Raw genomic sequence first — 15,451 nt, forward strand, 5'->3', positions numbered from 1 at the left:
AAGAGCATGTAAGGAAGAGAGTGGGTAAAAGAAGGTAGCAAAGTGGGAGAGTGTTTTAAGACAAACGGATACTTGTGTTTGCTCCACTCTGAGAGTCGTAGTGCCGGAACCCTCTGAAAACTTCACACACGTTGCCCAAATACCACAAGCAGTGCTCAGACAGTCAGAGAGAGACAGCTACACCTTTCTAAACAAGGTGTTTTGCAGCCAATTTTTTTGCAGACTTTTCTTTATATCTGAAAGGTGTTGTATTTTTATTTCCTCCAACTGACCTAGTAATCGTTGCAGTATTATGTTTAAAATTCCCGCCAACCCCTCAGTATAAATGTCCCCTTTCATCTTACCGGCTTTGGCATGCATTAAATCATGAACATTCTATTGTTGTTCTCCTATTTCAAACTTGTAGCTCATTTAAATAGCAGTCTGGTCCAAGTAGCAACGTTACCTGCTCTATTTTGTGCACACAAAAAAAACATCCGTTCAAGAATGGATTTAGGATAGCTGAATCTAGCAAGCCAGGCAACTAAAAGCCACTTTATAGAAATGTCTTTGGTTTGTTGCTAACGTTAGATTCTTAGGTGCCCAATTGTTTTAATAGGTTACATATCGTGAATCCTATGTGGGAAAAGTAAGAGAGAGGGAGAGAGAGAGGGAGAGAGAGAGGGAAAGAGAGAGAGGGAGAGAGAGGGAGAGAGAGGGAGAGAGCGGGATGGGGAGAAAGAGAGAGAGACAGAAAGATGGGGAGAGAGAGAGAGAGATGGGGAGTGAGAGAGAGAGAGAGAGAGAGAGAGAGAGAGTCATAGTGACAAAGGGAACAGAGAGAGGGAACAGCTTTTTTGTGAAAAGCAAACAACCTCCCAAATATCCTTTGTCTTCTGTCTGTTAAATCTTTCAAAAAACCCCTAAGAACGGTTTAATAATCATCTTCAAATCAGTGTTTTCTAAGAAGATCTTATCAATAGATCTTTGCACTTGGATCAATTGTTACTTGAGCGACTGATTAACAGTTTGGGAAACTGTTCTTTAGTGTCACCATTCACGTCACCAGTACCCACTTTATATGTCATGTACCTGTATCTATCTTGTTGCCCATGTTGCCCATAGAGCAGTATACTCTGATAGCTGAACCCTTATTACAATTCCTCTTTTTCATCCCCCTCTTCCCTCTCTCCCTTTTTCTGCCCTTCCTCCATCTCTGTTTTTTGTTGTTGTTTCTTACTGCCCCTGAACGTACAGTACACTCTGGATCTGTGACTGGCTGACTGTGTCTTGGGGAGGGTGGGTGTCCGAGATGTTCTGTAGGTTTGTGTTCTACAAGAGGTTTCATGTGTCTAAGAAGAGTCGTGAGAGTCCAGACGTCCTTGTTGTCTGTTTTCTATCACAGATGCCCTAGAAAATCAATATACAATCTATAGCAGGTATGGGGATGTTTTTTGTGAGGGTGTTATGTGTTTCCAGTACCTGAATGGTGCTGTGCAATCACTTCTTCTGACTATACACAAAAAAAACTAAAAACTACAATACAGTATATATATATATTAACTGCCCCCCACTCCTGTTTTTGTAAACACACAACCACTAACCATTCATTGGTCACTGGGGACTCGTGCTGCAGCCACGGGCATACTTTAGGAAAGTCTCACCGGGTTCAGAAACGTGCCACCAGCCAGCTCCTCCCCTCTCTCTGTCTCCGTGGCCTGGAGTTGGTGCCTTGTTATGGAGTTCCTCAGATCCCAGTGTGTACTCAGCTTACAAACAGCTGAGAATGGCTCGGGTTCTCAGAACGCGGACGGTTTCCCAGGTGTTAACCAGAATACGTTCCTCTTAGCCTGACCACATGTAGAACAGAGAGGAGTGGGATTCATGCTGTTTTGAAAAATGAGAGTATGAGACAGCCCACAGTAGGGCTGATTAAAATGTGCCCCTGCCCTGCAGCACAGGTGCTGCCAAGTGGATATGACTGCACTGTCAGGGGCATTTTGCAGAAATGTCACCGATGTTTTCCATTACGTATATTGTTGTTACTGTAATGACTGCTAACGCACTTGCCGCTTGGCAGAGAGAGCACATCTGTACGGTTCGTTCTTCGTTACGTATAGTTGTTGTTTAAATGTAGATATGGGGTTCGACACACACACACACACACACACACACACACACACACACACACCCACACACACACACACACACCCACACACACACACACACACACACACACACACACACACACACACACACACACACACACACACACACACACACACACACACACACACACACACACACACAGCTCAACTCATATGTGGTTGTCTGTATTTCCTGTTTACCGAATCAGAGAGCAGAAACAGCACAGTCTTACTCCCCATAGCGCACACTGGCTCTCCCACACACCACTACCACTGTTGTGTCTACAGTGTGTTGCAGCTGTTATTTAGTTAGCCTGATCCAAGATTTGTACTTTATGTGCTTTTTACGCTCCATTGTACAACAATATGAAGAGGAGTTGGATAAAGCACACACAGATCTGGGACCAGACTAACTATGTGTTACCGGCTGACAACATGCCCACAGATCAGGCCAAACAGCCCCATACCCCCTTTCCTCTCACTACCCCCTCGACTTCCCCCAAACCTCTAAACATCATACACTCTTTCACAACTATCAACTACTAACAAGCCCCTCCTCTCTTCCCCTGTTCCTCTCCTTCTCTCCATCTGTGCCTGGCAGAGCGGGTTAACCAACAGATTTTTCACCTAGTCGGCTGGGGGAGTTTGAACTAGCGGCCTTTCAGTTACTGGCCCAGCACTCTTAAAACCGCTAGGCTACCTGCTGCCCCTATCGTTACCATCACGTCTAACATTACCCGAGTAAGTAGGTCTCCTTACCCTTGCAACAGTAAGGAAACAGCTCTGCCAGAACAGCCCATACATCTCCTGTTTCTGTAGCGTAGTGCAGCTTGATGTACAAGTACACCACCTGGACAGGACGTCAATTCCATTGCGGGGACCATGGTGACATGTACTGTACTGCAGCACGAGAAAGGTGGAGGTGGGACAGAGTGCAGGACAGACACACTGAACCCCAGTCAGTGTCTGTGGATGAACTCAGACCCATGAGCCTTTGGCGTGTGGTACGAACTAGGGGGGGGGGGGGGTCCTAGTTCGTTGTGATAGTACAGCCCCACTGGGCACACACTGGTTGAATCCACGTGGTTTGCACGTCATTTCAATGACGGTAGCAAAGGTAGCTGCGTGTGTCACCTTTTGTGACACGTCACGACCAGTTGTAGCTCAATGTGTGTTACTGCAACTCCCGTCGCACACACACACACACACACACCTTCTTCTCCCTCCTTCCGATTCTCTATCCATCCGCTACTACTGTTTCTGTTTCTCAGTCTCTCTCTCACTCCCTCTATTCCTCTCTCCTTACGTCACCGTTTATAGTACTATGACCACTAGCTAGTGTCCGTGCACTCACACCGATCGCTGTTGGAAACCCTTAAAAAAAAAAACACAACAGAAGGGAAATGTAGTGTAGTCGTGTACTTCTCCCTTTGTGCATTGTTAGTAACAGATCTCTGCTGAGCTGATGAGAATTCTATGGTGAGAATTCCTCCAGTCTACTATGTTTATTGTACTGGGATTCGCCATTGTGTTCCTGTGTTATTCTGGCCTGGCTAGTGTAGTGTAGCAGAGAGCAGTGGAGGACATGAATGAACGGCGCACAACGCCCAGCGTGAATTGTATTGTGTTGATCTCTGTTGTGTAATATTTCTTGTAGTTCAATTTAATTCAAGCTTTATTAACAATTGAACCTTTCAGTTGAATATAATTCCAAGCTTTATTGACAATTGAATTCAGTTTTATTCAACAAGCTTTCGTGGCATTATAAGTCCCTATCTTATATTGCCACAGCAAAAACGCATAATGATTAAAAACACATTTAATCAATTATAACACTCTTTCTTATCACTCTCTCTCTCTCTCTCTCTCCACCCCCCCCCCCCCCCCCCCCTCTCTTTCAGTTTTGTTGACGTGGGTGAACTGCTCCAGTGTGCGATGGGCCACCAGAGTCCAGGACATCTTCACAGCCGGCAAGCTGCTGGCCCTGGCTCTCATCATTATCATGGGCATCGTGCAGATCTGCAAGGGTAGGACTAGGCACCGTGTGTGTGTGTGTGTGTGTGTGTGTGTGTGTGTGTGTGTGTGTGTGTGTGTGTGTGTGTGTGTGTGTGTGTGTGTGTGTGTGTGTGTGTGTGTATGTGTGTGTGTGTGTGTGTGTGTGTGTGTGTGTGTGTGTGTGTGTGTGTGTGTGTGTGTGTGTATCACACTCCATACCACAGAGTCTGCCCATCTCTCTCATCTCTCTCTCGGTCCAGAGACACCACAAAGACACCAAACCCCACTGACATCCCATCACTGGGTCACTGTGGACTCAAAGTCTGGGTCGCTGTGGACTCAAAGTCTGGGTCCCAAATGACACCCTAATCCACATATAGTGCACTTCTTTTCACCACAGCCCTATGGGCCCTGATCGAAGTAGTGCAGTACATAGAGAATAGGGTGCTGTTTGCGACACAGACATAGCTTCCCGATTCACAGAGATAAGAGGTTACAGTTCTGGGGCCTCTGATAAAACTCACAGAGCTAATAGAGTTTTAAGGTGGTTTTCATCCCAGTCGTGTCTGTGGGTTAGTTAGCATAACACTAATGAGGGTCAGTTATGAGAAAGACAGACAGAGAAAACAGTGAGAATAGGGCTGTAGGCACAGAGAGAGGAGAGAGGGATTATGAGTGTTGGTGTAAGAATACAATGGGTGAGAGTATGGGAGAATCACCAACCAGAGAGAGATAGGGACAAAGAGAGAGTAAGAGCAAAAACTGAAGGAGAGAGGTGGGGAAGAGGCAGACAATGACAGAGAAAGAAGGAGAGGAAGAAAGAGGGAGGCAGGAAGAGAGATTAAGGATGCATGACCTGTTCGTATTGGCATGACAACGAAAAGATGATACTAGGAGGAAAGGACAGAGATAGACGGGGTCGGAAGTAGACATGGTGTGCAAGCCAATAGTGCCTACTCTGTCTGTCTGTCTGTCACACACACAAACACACACACATGCACACACTGCATCCTTATTGTTATGTCCTATGAGTGAACTGGCAGCCCCCTTGTCAATCTGCATTGCTATAACAGAGGCAGTAGTAGTGAACCAATTTCACAAAGCTTAAATCTCTACACATCCCCAAAAAAATCCTCATTCAATTTTTTTTCATTTTTATAAATACATATTTCACAAAAATACAAAATCTAGGCCTACACCACTCTAAAATCTAGGCCTACACCACCATAAAATCCTCATTCTAAACCCCATTCGTTCGTTCTTCTTCCCCTCTGTTCCTCTCTACTCCTCCAGGCGAGTACTTTTGGCTGGAGCCAGCCAATGCCTTTGATCCCTTCCAGGAGTACGACGTGGGGCTGATAGCCCTGGCCTTCCTACAAGGCTCCTTCGCCTACGGAGGATGGAACTTCCTCAACTACGTCACTGAAGAGCTGGTTGACCCCTATGTGTAAAGCCCTACTACAATTAGTCCACGCGTGTGTCCCAAATTCTATATTTTGATATTATATTTGAGAACTGGACTGATCCCTATTGAATGAGACCTACATGTCTTTAATGAAGGGTCTACCTTTTTGGTCTCCCTTTTCCCCACCCGTCTCTCAATTCTGAACTGGACTGATACCTATTATCTACATGTCTCTAATGAATGATATACCTTCCCCCATCCCTTCTCCCCATCCCTCCATTCCTCTCTCTATTCTAGGAATCTTCCACGTGCCATCTTCATCTCCATCCCCTTGGTGACGTTCGTGTACGTGTTTGCCAACATCGCTTACGTCACCGCCATGAGTCCTCAGGAGCTGCTGGCCTCCAACGCTGTTGCTGTAGTGAGTAGCTCCACCCACCGTCCTGCCAGGATCAGGAAGCAGCTCTGGGTTTATTCACGTTCAATCTCAGTATTAACAAAGGCCTCTGGCGCCCCCTTGTCGGTCACAGAGAGTTAATGGTCCTTAAATTCAGGTTCAACTTTGAATTCTGCTTAGTGGAGTGGCATATCTGTACCATATTATCAATCAACTGATGCTGCAATTTAAACTTTTAAGTGTATAAGTATCAAACCTTGTGGTGTAGCTATGTAGCAGTTCATTGAATGTGTAATTGTGTGTTTCACCATATTCTCTTGTCCCCTCTCTTCCTCCCTATATTCCTCCGTCTATTCCTTCCTTCCTTCCTTCCTTCCTTCCTTCCTTCCTTCCTTCCTTCCTTCCTTCCTTCCTTCCTTCCTTCCTTCCTTCCTTCCTTCCTTCCTTCCTTCCTTCCTTCCTTCCTTCCTTCCTACCTTTCTCCCTCCAGACGTTTGGTGAGAAGCTGCTAGGCGTGATGTCATGGATCATGCCCATCTCTGTTGCTCTGTCCACCTTCGGAGGGGTCAACGGGTCCCTCTTCACCTCGTCACGGTATTCTCCTCCACATGATTTATCTGCCTCCTGTATCTCTGTTTTTCTTTATCTATCTCCATATACAGTACCAGTCAAAAGTTTGGACACACCTACCCATTCCAAGATTTTTCTTAATATTTTACTATTTTCTACATTGTAGAATAATAGTGAAGAAATCAAAACTATGAAATAACACATATGGAATCATGTAGTAACTAAAAAAGTGTTAAAACAAACAAAAAATATATTTAAAATGTGAGATTATTCAAAGTAACCACCCTTTGCCTTGATGACAGCTTTGCACACTTTGGGCATTCTCTTAACCAGCTTCATGATGTAGTCACCTGGAATGCATTTAAATTAACAGGTGTGCCTTGTTATAAGTACATTTGTAGAATGTCTTTCCTTAATGCGTTTGAGCCAATCAATTTCAAGAACTTTGAAAGTGTCTTGAAGTGCAGTCGCAAAAACCATCCAGCGCGATGAAACTGGCTCTCATCCTCTACTGCAGAGGATAAGTTCGTTAGAGTTACCAGCCTCAGAAATTGTATCCCAAATAAATGCTTCACAGTTCAAGTAACAGACACATCTCAACATCAACTGTTCAGAGGAGACTGCGTGAATCAGGCCTTTATGGTCGAATTGCTGCAAAGAAACCACTACTAAAGGACACCAATAAGAAGAAGAGACTGGCTTGGGCCAAGAAACTAGCGCAATGGACATTAGACTGTCCTTTGGTCTGATCAGTCCAAATTTGAGATTTGTCTTTGTGAGACGCAGAGTAGGTGAACGGATGATCTCTGCATGTGTGGTTCCCACCATGAAGCATGGAGGAGGAGGTGTGATGGTGTGGGGGTGCATTGCTGGTGACACTGTCAGCGATTTATTTAGAATTCAAAGCACACTTAACCAACATGGCTACCACAACATTCTGCAGCGATACGCCATCCCATCAGGTTTGCACTTAGTGGGACTATCATTTGTTTTTCAACAGGACAATGACCCAACACAGCTACAGGCTGTGTAAGGGCTATTTGATCAATAAGGAGAGTGATGGAGTGCTACATCAGATGGCCTGGACTCCACAATCACCCGACCTCAACCCAATTGAGATGGTTTGGGATGAGTTGGACCGCAGAGTGAAGGAAAAGCAGCCAACAAGTGCTCAGCATATGTGGGAATTTCTTCACGATTATTGGAAAAGCATTCCTCATGAAGCTGGTTGAGAGAATGCCAAGAGTGTGCAAAGCTGTCATCAAGGCAAAGGGTGGCTACTTTGAAGAATCTCAAATATAAAATATATTTTGATTTGTTTAACATGATTCAACATGATGATGAATACATTTTGTTTTTGTTGGTTACTACATGATTCCTTATGTGTTATTTCATAGTTTTGATGTCTTCACTATTATTCTACAACGTAGAAAATAGTAAAAATGAAGAAAAACCCTTGAATGAGTAGGTGTGTCCAAACTTTTGACTGGTACTATATTTCTTTCTCTGTGAACTGTCTTGTTTTTTTTTTATCGGTGTACTTATCCCTTCACGTCAACCGTTCCTTGCTCCGTATTGTTGCACTGCGTTAGATTGTATTAGTAGTTTACCCGTCTCTCACTCGCTCTCAATCTCTCTCTCTTTCTCTCGAACAGGTTGTTCTTTGCTGGAGCCAGAGAGGGCCACCTCCCCAGTCTCCTGGCCATGATCCACGTGAAGCGTTGTACCCCCATCCCTGCTCTGCTCTTCACTGTGAGTGCTACATCCTTTCTGTCTCTCTCTCTCTCTCCATCTCTCTTCCCCTCTTTCTTTCTACCTTTGACACAGGTGTCTGTGTCTGCACAGTACACTATACAGTGGCAAGAAAAAGTATGTGAACCCTTTGGAATTAGCTGGCTTTCTGCATACATTTTACATCAACATTTTATCTGATCTTCATCTAAGTCACAACAATAGACACGACGTGCTTAAACTAATAACACACAAATTATTGTGTTTTTCTTGTCTATATTGAATACATAATTTAAACAAAATAGATCTCAGAAGACCTAAGATTAAGAATTGTTGCCTTGCATAAAGCTGGAGAGGGTTACAAAAGTATCTCTAAAAGTCAGTCCACGGTAAGACAAAGTGTCTATAAATGGAGAAATTTCGTCACTGTTGCTACTCTCCCTAGGAGTGGCCGTCCTGCAAAGATGACTGCAAGAGCACAGCGCAGAATGCTCAATGAGGTTAAGAAGAATCCTAGAGTGTCAGCTAAAGACTTACAGAAATCTCTGGAAGATGCTAACATCTCTGTTGACGAGTCTACAATATGTGAAACACTAAACAAGAAAGGTGTTCATGGGAGGACACCACGGAAGAAGCCACTGCTGTCCAAAAAACATTGCTACACGTCTGAAGTTCGCAAAAGAGCAGCTGGATGTTCCACAGCGCTACTGGCAAAATATTCTGTGGACAGATGAAACTAAAGTTGTGTAGTTTGGAAGGAACACACAACACTATGTGTGGGGAAAAAAAGGCTCAGCACACCAACATTAAAACCTCATCCCAATTTTAAACTATGGTGGAGGGAGCGTCATGGTTTGGGATGCTTTGCTGACTCAGGGCCTGGACACCTTACAACTGAAAAATTAATTCCCAAATTTATCAAGACATTTTGCAGGAGAATGTAAGGCTACCTGTCCGCCAATTGAAGCTCAACAGATGTTGGGTGATTCAACAGGACAACAACCCAGAAGACAGAAGTAAATCAACAACAGAACGTCTTGAACAGAAGAAGATACGCCTTCTGGAGTGTTCCAGTCAGTCCTGACCTCAACCCGATTGAGATGCTGTGGCATGACCTCAAGAGAGCGGTTCACGCCAAACATCCCAAGAATATTGTGGAACTGAAACGGTTTTGTAAAGAGGAATGGTCCAAAATTCCTCCTGACCGTTGTGCAGGTCTGATCCGCAGCTACAGAAAACGTTTGGTTGAGGTTATTGCTGCAAAAGAAGGGTCAACCTGTTCTTAAATCCAGGGGTTCACATACTTTTTCCAACTTGCACTGTGAATATTTACACAGTGTATTCAATAAAGACATTAACATTTATAATTGTTTGTGTGTTATTAGTTTAAGCAGACTGTGTTTGTCTATTGTTATGACTTAGATGAAGATCAGATAAAATTTTATGACCAATTTTATGACCAATTTATGTAGAAATCCAGGTAATTAAAAGGGTTCACATACTTTTTCTTCCCACTGTATATACAAAAGTATGTGGAAGAGTGTTATAGCAGCAAAGGGAGGAGTAACTCCATATTAATGCCCATGATATTGGAATGAAATGTTCGACGAGCATGTGTCCACATTCTTTTGGTCATGTAGTGTACCTTATATTTTCATATACTGTACCCATATTGACCCATTCTCTCCCTCTCTCCCTCCATCCCCCAGTGTCTGTCCACCCTGTTGATGCTGTGCACCAGTGACATGTACACCCTCATTAACTATGTGGGCTTCATCAACTACCTCTTCTACGGGGTCACTGTTGCCGGGCAGATCGTGCTGCGCATCAAGGCACCCGACATGCACCGACCAATCAGGGTGAATTTCAAAGAAGACATTTTCTTGGCACTGGGTTCTTGAGGCTATACTTACTAAACGTTTCCAACAAATCTTCATTTAGGATACACTTTATATATACTTTTTAATTGGACGTCCCACTTTAAATCTTTGTCATACATCTATATTTATATGATTGTTTAGTACACTAACGTAAACTCATGTAAACTCGTACATCGCCTTGGTCCGTACAATTGCCCTTATTTTAGCTCCCCAAAAACGTAATACTTCCAGATCAACTGTACTGTCAATACCATTGTAAAGCACAATTTCTCCCCTTTCCAACAGAATCAATTACATGACCTAAACGCTGCCCGTTTCTGCATAATTCAAGCAGGCAATGAGCCCCGTCAGGTCTTTTTAAAAATGGCGGTTGGGGAAGAGAAACTAATGCGTGATAGTGAGAAGGAGAGATGTTGTGTGGGAAAATTGCTTTTTTTCACTCGATCTGTCCAACAGCTTTGAGAATGATGATCGCATGCAATGAGGACGCAAAAAAATTACTAGGTATCCCCCCATTACCCCTGTCACTGTCCATTTCTTGTTTTTAAAGGAGGACAGAAGTGCTACACCTGGTGGAGAGAGATTGTAAGACAGAAATAGATGCTTTATGCGTGCTGTACGTTACGACATGACACGTCAAGAGGGTCAGTTTTTTCAACTTTTCTCCAATACTATAGGGCCATTACCATGTCGATCAACGCTTGAATAGAAACCTAGTTCACACCCCCGATTTTGACGTCAACACAGTCGCTACAGTCCCATCAGTTTTCTTTGTCGCCTCGTTTGAATGTTGCGGTTGCAGCACATTTGTACGGAATGGGGTGAGTTTACGTTACTCCTCTTACACCATTTAAGCTAGAAATTACATTCAAACTTTAAAATGTGTAGACTGGTCTGGATTAAGTTGCTTGCATACAACTTTTTGATAATATTTGTACTTTTTAACCTATTACGCTTTTTGTCCTTAAAAAAGTCCTCCACTTGAATGGGATTTCTAAAACCTTCTAAAAATCCCATTGTTATAAACTTCTGTGACTTCAAACATTCTATTCACTGTCAACACTGTAATTTTTGACACAAATCAGCTACATTGACCACTTCCCCCATTGTCTCATGTTAGATAGCGTGACGACCGTCTGCACTGATCTGTCTGATAACTCGCACTCACAGGATAGCTAAAAACAAATTTGGCTGTTCTAACGTTCGAAAATGTTACCAAGGTGACATCGTCCACTGAACCACCTTTCCTAGCTAGGTAGTGTAGTGAAGATGTAGCTAATGCACAAATATGTTTTCAATATATCCGTTCTGCCGTAATAGTGCGCCCAGTTCTACAGCACAGCTGACTGTCCTCTGCGACATTATCATCATTATAACAAATGTTATAAAGTAGCGAAGGCACAGTGCCAGCTGTCAGTCAGATACTGTACGTGCTGATTTCTGATTACAGTCAAATAACTTTGGTGCCGTTCAACTTCATCAACAAGCTGGCAAACAAGCTACCTAAAGGCCATTCAAACAAGCTTCCACTAGGCTGCTAGCTAGAGCAAGTTTGCTCAGATGATGAGTTTGCCGTAGTAGCCAGTGCGTCATAGCCACTGTGATTTTTTTAAATTTAGGAACTAGTGTTAGATCGATGAGCAAAAATCTAGATTTTTTTTTTAGAGACGAGTTCCACGTCCTACAAGACAGATCAGTTGAGGGACGAGTGTCGCATAGGGGTGTCACATTATGACATCCTGGTCTACTTCTCTGCTATTTAAATCTGAAATCAGAACACTTCCTCCACTACCACAAGAATACTTTTAAAGAGCTAAATCATGTCCCACAAGTTTACTTAATGTAAAAGTACCATCTAGTTTGTTTCACAGTGTTTAATTCCCTTTTGAAAGTATGGGCTAATTTTATAGCTAGTGCAAAGATTTTGGTAAATCTGACCGTAGGTATTTGAGGGCCTATTCTCATTGTGTTTTTGCATTATGACTCCACCGATCTCTCTCTCTCTCTCTCTCTCTCTCTCTCTCTCTCTCTCTCTCTCTCTCTTTCTCTCTCTCTCCCTCTCCCTCCCTTACCCTCACCCACTCCCTCTCTCTCTCCCCCTCCAGATCAGTCTGGTATGGCCGGTCATCTACCTATTGTTCTGGGCCTTCCTGCTCATCTTCTCGCTGTACTCTGAGCCCATTGTGTGTGGCCTCGGCATGGCTATCATGCTGACTGGAGTGCCGGTCTACTTCCTGGGTGTCTACTGGGACAACAAGCCTGAATGCTTCAACAGCTTCGTTGGTACGGCAACTTTATTTATTTATTTAACCTCTATTTAACCAGGCAAGTCAATTAAGAATAACTTCGTATTTACAATAAACTGGAACTTCCTTCAGATGAATTCAACTTTATTCAACCTTTAAAATCGTTGTTGTTTTTATTAACTCAACTGTCTCTAGTCACTTGACGTTATGTTACGTATGTTGATTCACAGCGTGTCACTACTAATCTCAGTAGCCACAACCAAATCGGCAATGTTAAGGCTGTTATGATAGACTATGTGTCCGAAATATGTGTTGCCTACTGCTTACTAAAACAACACACTGTGTACTAATCAACCTGCGTATCATTTAGTATGTACAGTGTAGTAATCACACGGAGGTCTCAAAAGACGATTCTCTGCCTCATTAGTGTGCAGAGAATTCTGCTAGATGAAAAGCCAAAATGAGTATGACATCCTGGCATACTAGATTTTCAAAATTCCACTTAGCATAAAACATTCTATTTTCCCAAACCCAAAATTCCTACTATTTAGAGCGCAAGTCTGGGTATTCAGACAAGGCCACAGTTACTAATCTAACTATCTAACCCTGTGTATTTTCCTGTTACATGTGCCAAGGCTCTATTGTACTGTGTTTATGATGTGATACTTATAAACCTCTTTGTCTTTCTCTCTATATCAACTTTGCATTCACTATACATACGTTTGCGGTCTTTTGTCATCCTCTTGTTTCCCTCTATTTCTACTATGGATCCACTGACTAGTTTTGGAGTCTACTCTAGTGTCCTAACCGCTCCTCTTCTCTCTCTTCAGCCAAGATGACCTACCTGGGCCAGAAGTTCTGTGTGGTGGTGTATCCAGGGGAAACGAAGGGAGCAGGGAACGGGGAGGAGGGCGAGGAGCTGAAGGAGTCCCAGGCTCCTCTCTCGCAAGACGATGGGGAGACACAAAAGTCTGCAGACTGCTAAACACACACCTTTAATAGCCCCCCCCCACACACCACCACCGCCCACCAACTCCTCAACACACACACACACACACACACACACACACACACACACACACACACACACACACACACACACAGACACAGAGAAACACACTCTTATTGAGGTAGAGTCAGAGTTTCAGGTATATCATTATGGCAGAGAGAGGAGTTAACACTCATAGACTCGGAAATACTCTTAGTGACACACACGGTTTTTATGTGTTCACCCATCTGATTGTATCTTTGTTTCAATCACCAATGTTGTGCCAAATAGAGGAGAGGAGGAGGAGACCTATATAGACCTATATCCGGTCATCAGTGTGCCACCTTTCAACGCTGCTTATTGCAGAAGACATATCCAACCTGACATCCTCACAGATACACACTCATCTTTTCATCCTCTAATCCTTTCATTTACCCCCTTAACTACTCTTTTTTTCCCATCCTCCTCATCTTCCTCCACACACTCCCTGAACACTCCATGAGTGAGAGAGCGCTGGCCATTTTAAAGTACTCGTACTGTACTGTGGCAGATTCATCATCAGCATTGCTTTTGTGTTTTGTTTCTTTTTTGCCACATTTTGAATAGAATTTGCCTTGTCTTACTGAAAACGCACCAACGCTGTATTCCTTTATCAAAACCATCAAATTCAGATGAATTCTTTGAATGTTCTGTTTCAAATACACTAAATACTGTCTTTGATTCCAAAATGTTTTTTATAATTATTGTAATTGTTTATATCACGTGTCATTGTTATTATATTCGTTTTTTTATGTTCTATATCAATAACTTTTCGGTCTTTTTCTTTTCTTTTTTGCAACAGTGAAGGTATACTTTTAAGAGCCTATGAGGGATCTGGTTCGGTGCCTTAGGTATTGGTATGTACTTGTTATCATTGACAGGTTATTGTATCCAGAGATTTTTAAAGAGATTTTTTTTTTTTTTAATCATGTTGATGAAAAAAACAAAGAAATGGCCATTTTGAATATTCCAGGTTGACTCAGTGTGTTTACTGCATACCTGAGGAAGATTTCATTAAAGGCAGACAATCAACTCTACAAATGAACAGTCTGATGATTTAAAAGACGAGAAGCACAGACTAACAAGCCGACTACAGTTCTTACACCTATAGAGACACGGACACACACACTCGCATGCACACAAACACACACTCATATGTCAACGCCCTGGGAGGAAATTGTCAGAAGTTGAATTGTATGTGTAGCTAAGCTTACTGCAGGGTAAATCAACAGCAGTGGCGTGCTGGTGTTGATGTAAATGTCTATTATTAATGTCTATCAGTAATGAGAAAATTCTGTATTTTTGTAGATGAATACACATCTACACATCTACTCTTCAAAGTAGTTTGATAGTGCTTTATTTGGTGACGTTTGAATTAACATAACTAATCATGTTTTATCCCCAAAAGAATAACTGGATAATATTACATGAATGTAAAGTTACGTTTGTTGTTAAAGTGACATCAGGGATTTAAATACACCCCCTATATGAACGAGAAATATTCTGTTTGTTTGTTGTCAGGTGACTCTGTAATATACAGTATACATACACTACCGGACAAAAGTCTTAGATCACCTACTCATTCAAGGGTTTTTCTTTATTTTCACTATTTTCTACATTGTAGAATAGTGAAGATATCAAAACTATGAAATAACACATATGGAATCATGTAGTAACCAAAAAAGTGTTAAACAAATGAGATTCTTCTAATAGCCTTGATGACATCTTTGCACACGCTTGGCATTCACTCAACCAGCTTCACCTGGAATGCTTTTCCAACAGTCTTGATGGAGTTCCCACATATGCTGAGCACTTGTTGGCTGCTTTTTCTTCACTCTGCGGTCGGACTCATCCCAAACCATCTCAATTTGGTTGAGGTCGGGGGATTGTGGAGGCCAGGTCATCTGATGCAGCACTCCATCACTTTCCTTCTTGGTAAAATAGCCCTTACACAGTCTGGAGGTGTGTTGGGTCATTGTTCTGTTGAAAAACAAATACATAGTGATAGTCCCACTTTGCCTAAACCAGATGGGATGGCGTATCGCTGCAGAATGCTGTGGTGGCCATTCTGGGT

General features: G+C 42.8%; 1 protein-coding gene across 3 annotated transcripts in view; it reads left to right on the forward strand.

Moving 5' to 3' along the window:
* LOC110500480 (large neutral amino acids transporter small subunit 2) overlaps window positions 1–14,066 on the forward strand; it is a 32,278-nt gene extending 18,212 nt beyond the window's left edge. For all 3 annotated transcript variants that reach the window (XM_036957895.1, XM_036957896.1, XM_036957897.1), the window contains 8 exons: window positions 4,028–4,153; window positions 5,415–5,568; window positions 5,824–5,947; window positions 6,414–6,517; window positions 8,149–8,245; window positions 9,934–10,083; window positions 12,210–12,387; window positions 13,181–14,066. In XM_036957895.1, coding sequence (XP_036813790.1) covers window positions 4,028–4,153; window positions 5,415–5,568; window positions 5,824–5,947; window positions 6,414–6,517; window positions 8,149–8,245; window positions 9,934–10,083; window positions 12,210–12,387; window positions 13,181–13,335 — 1,088 coding nt within the window. In that variant the 3' untranslated portion in view covers window positions 13,336–14,066. The remainder of the gene's footprint in view (window positions 1–4,027; window positions 4,154–5,414; window positions 5,569–5,823; window positions 5,948–6,413; window positions 6,518–8,148; window positions 8,246–9,933; window positions 10,084–12,209; window positions 12,388–13,180) is intronic.
* The last annotated feature ends 1,385 nt before the right edge of the window (window positions 14,067–15,451 follow it).

Source organism: Oncorhynchus mykiss, chromosome 21, assembly GCF_013265735.2.
Source record: "Oncorhynchus mykiss isolate Arlee chromosome 21, USDA_OmykA_1.1, whole genome shotgun sequence".
Taxonomy (NCBI): domain Eukaryota; kingdom Metazoa; phylum Chordata; class Actinopteri; order Salmoniformes; family Salmonidae; genus Oncorhynchus; species Oncorhynchus mykiss.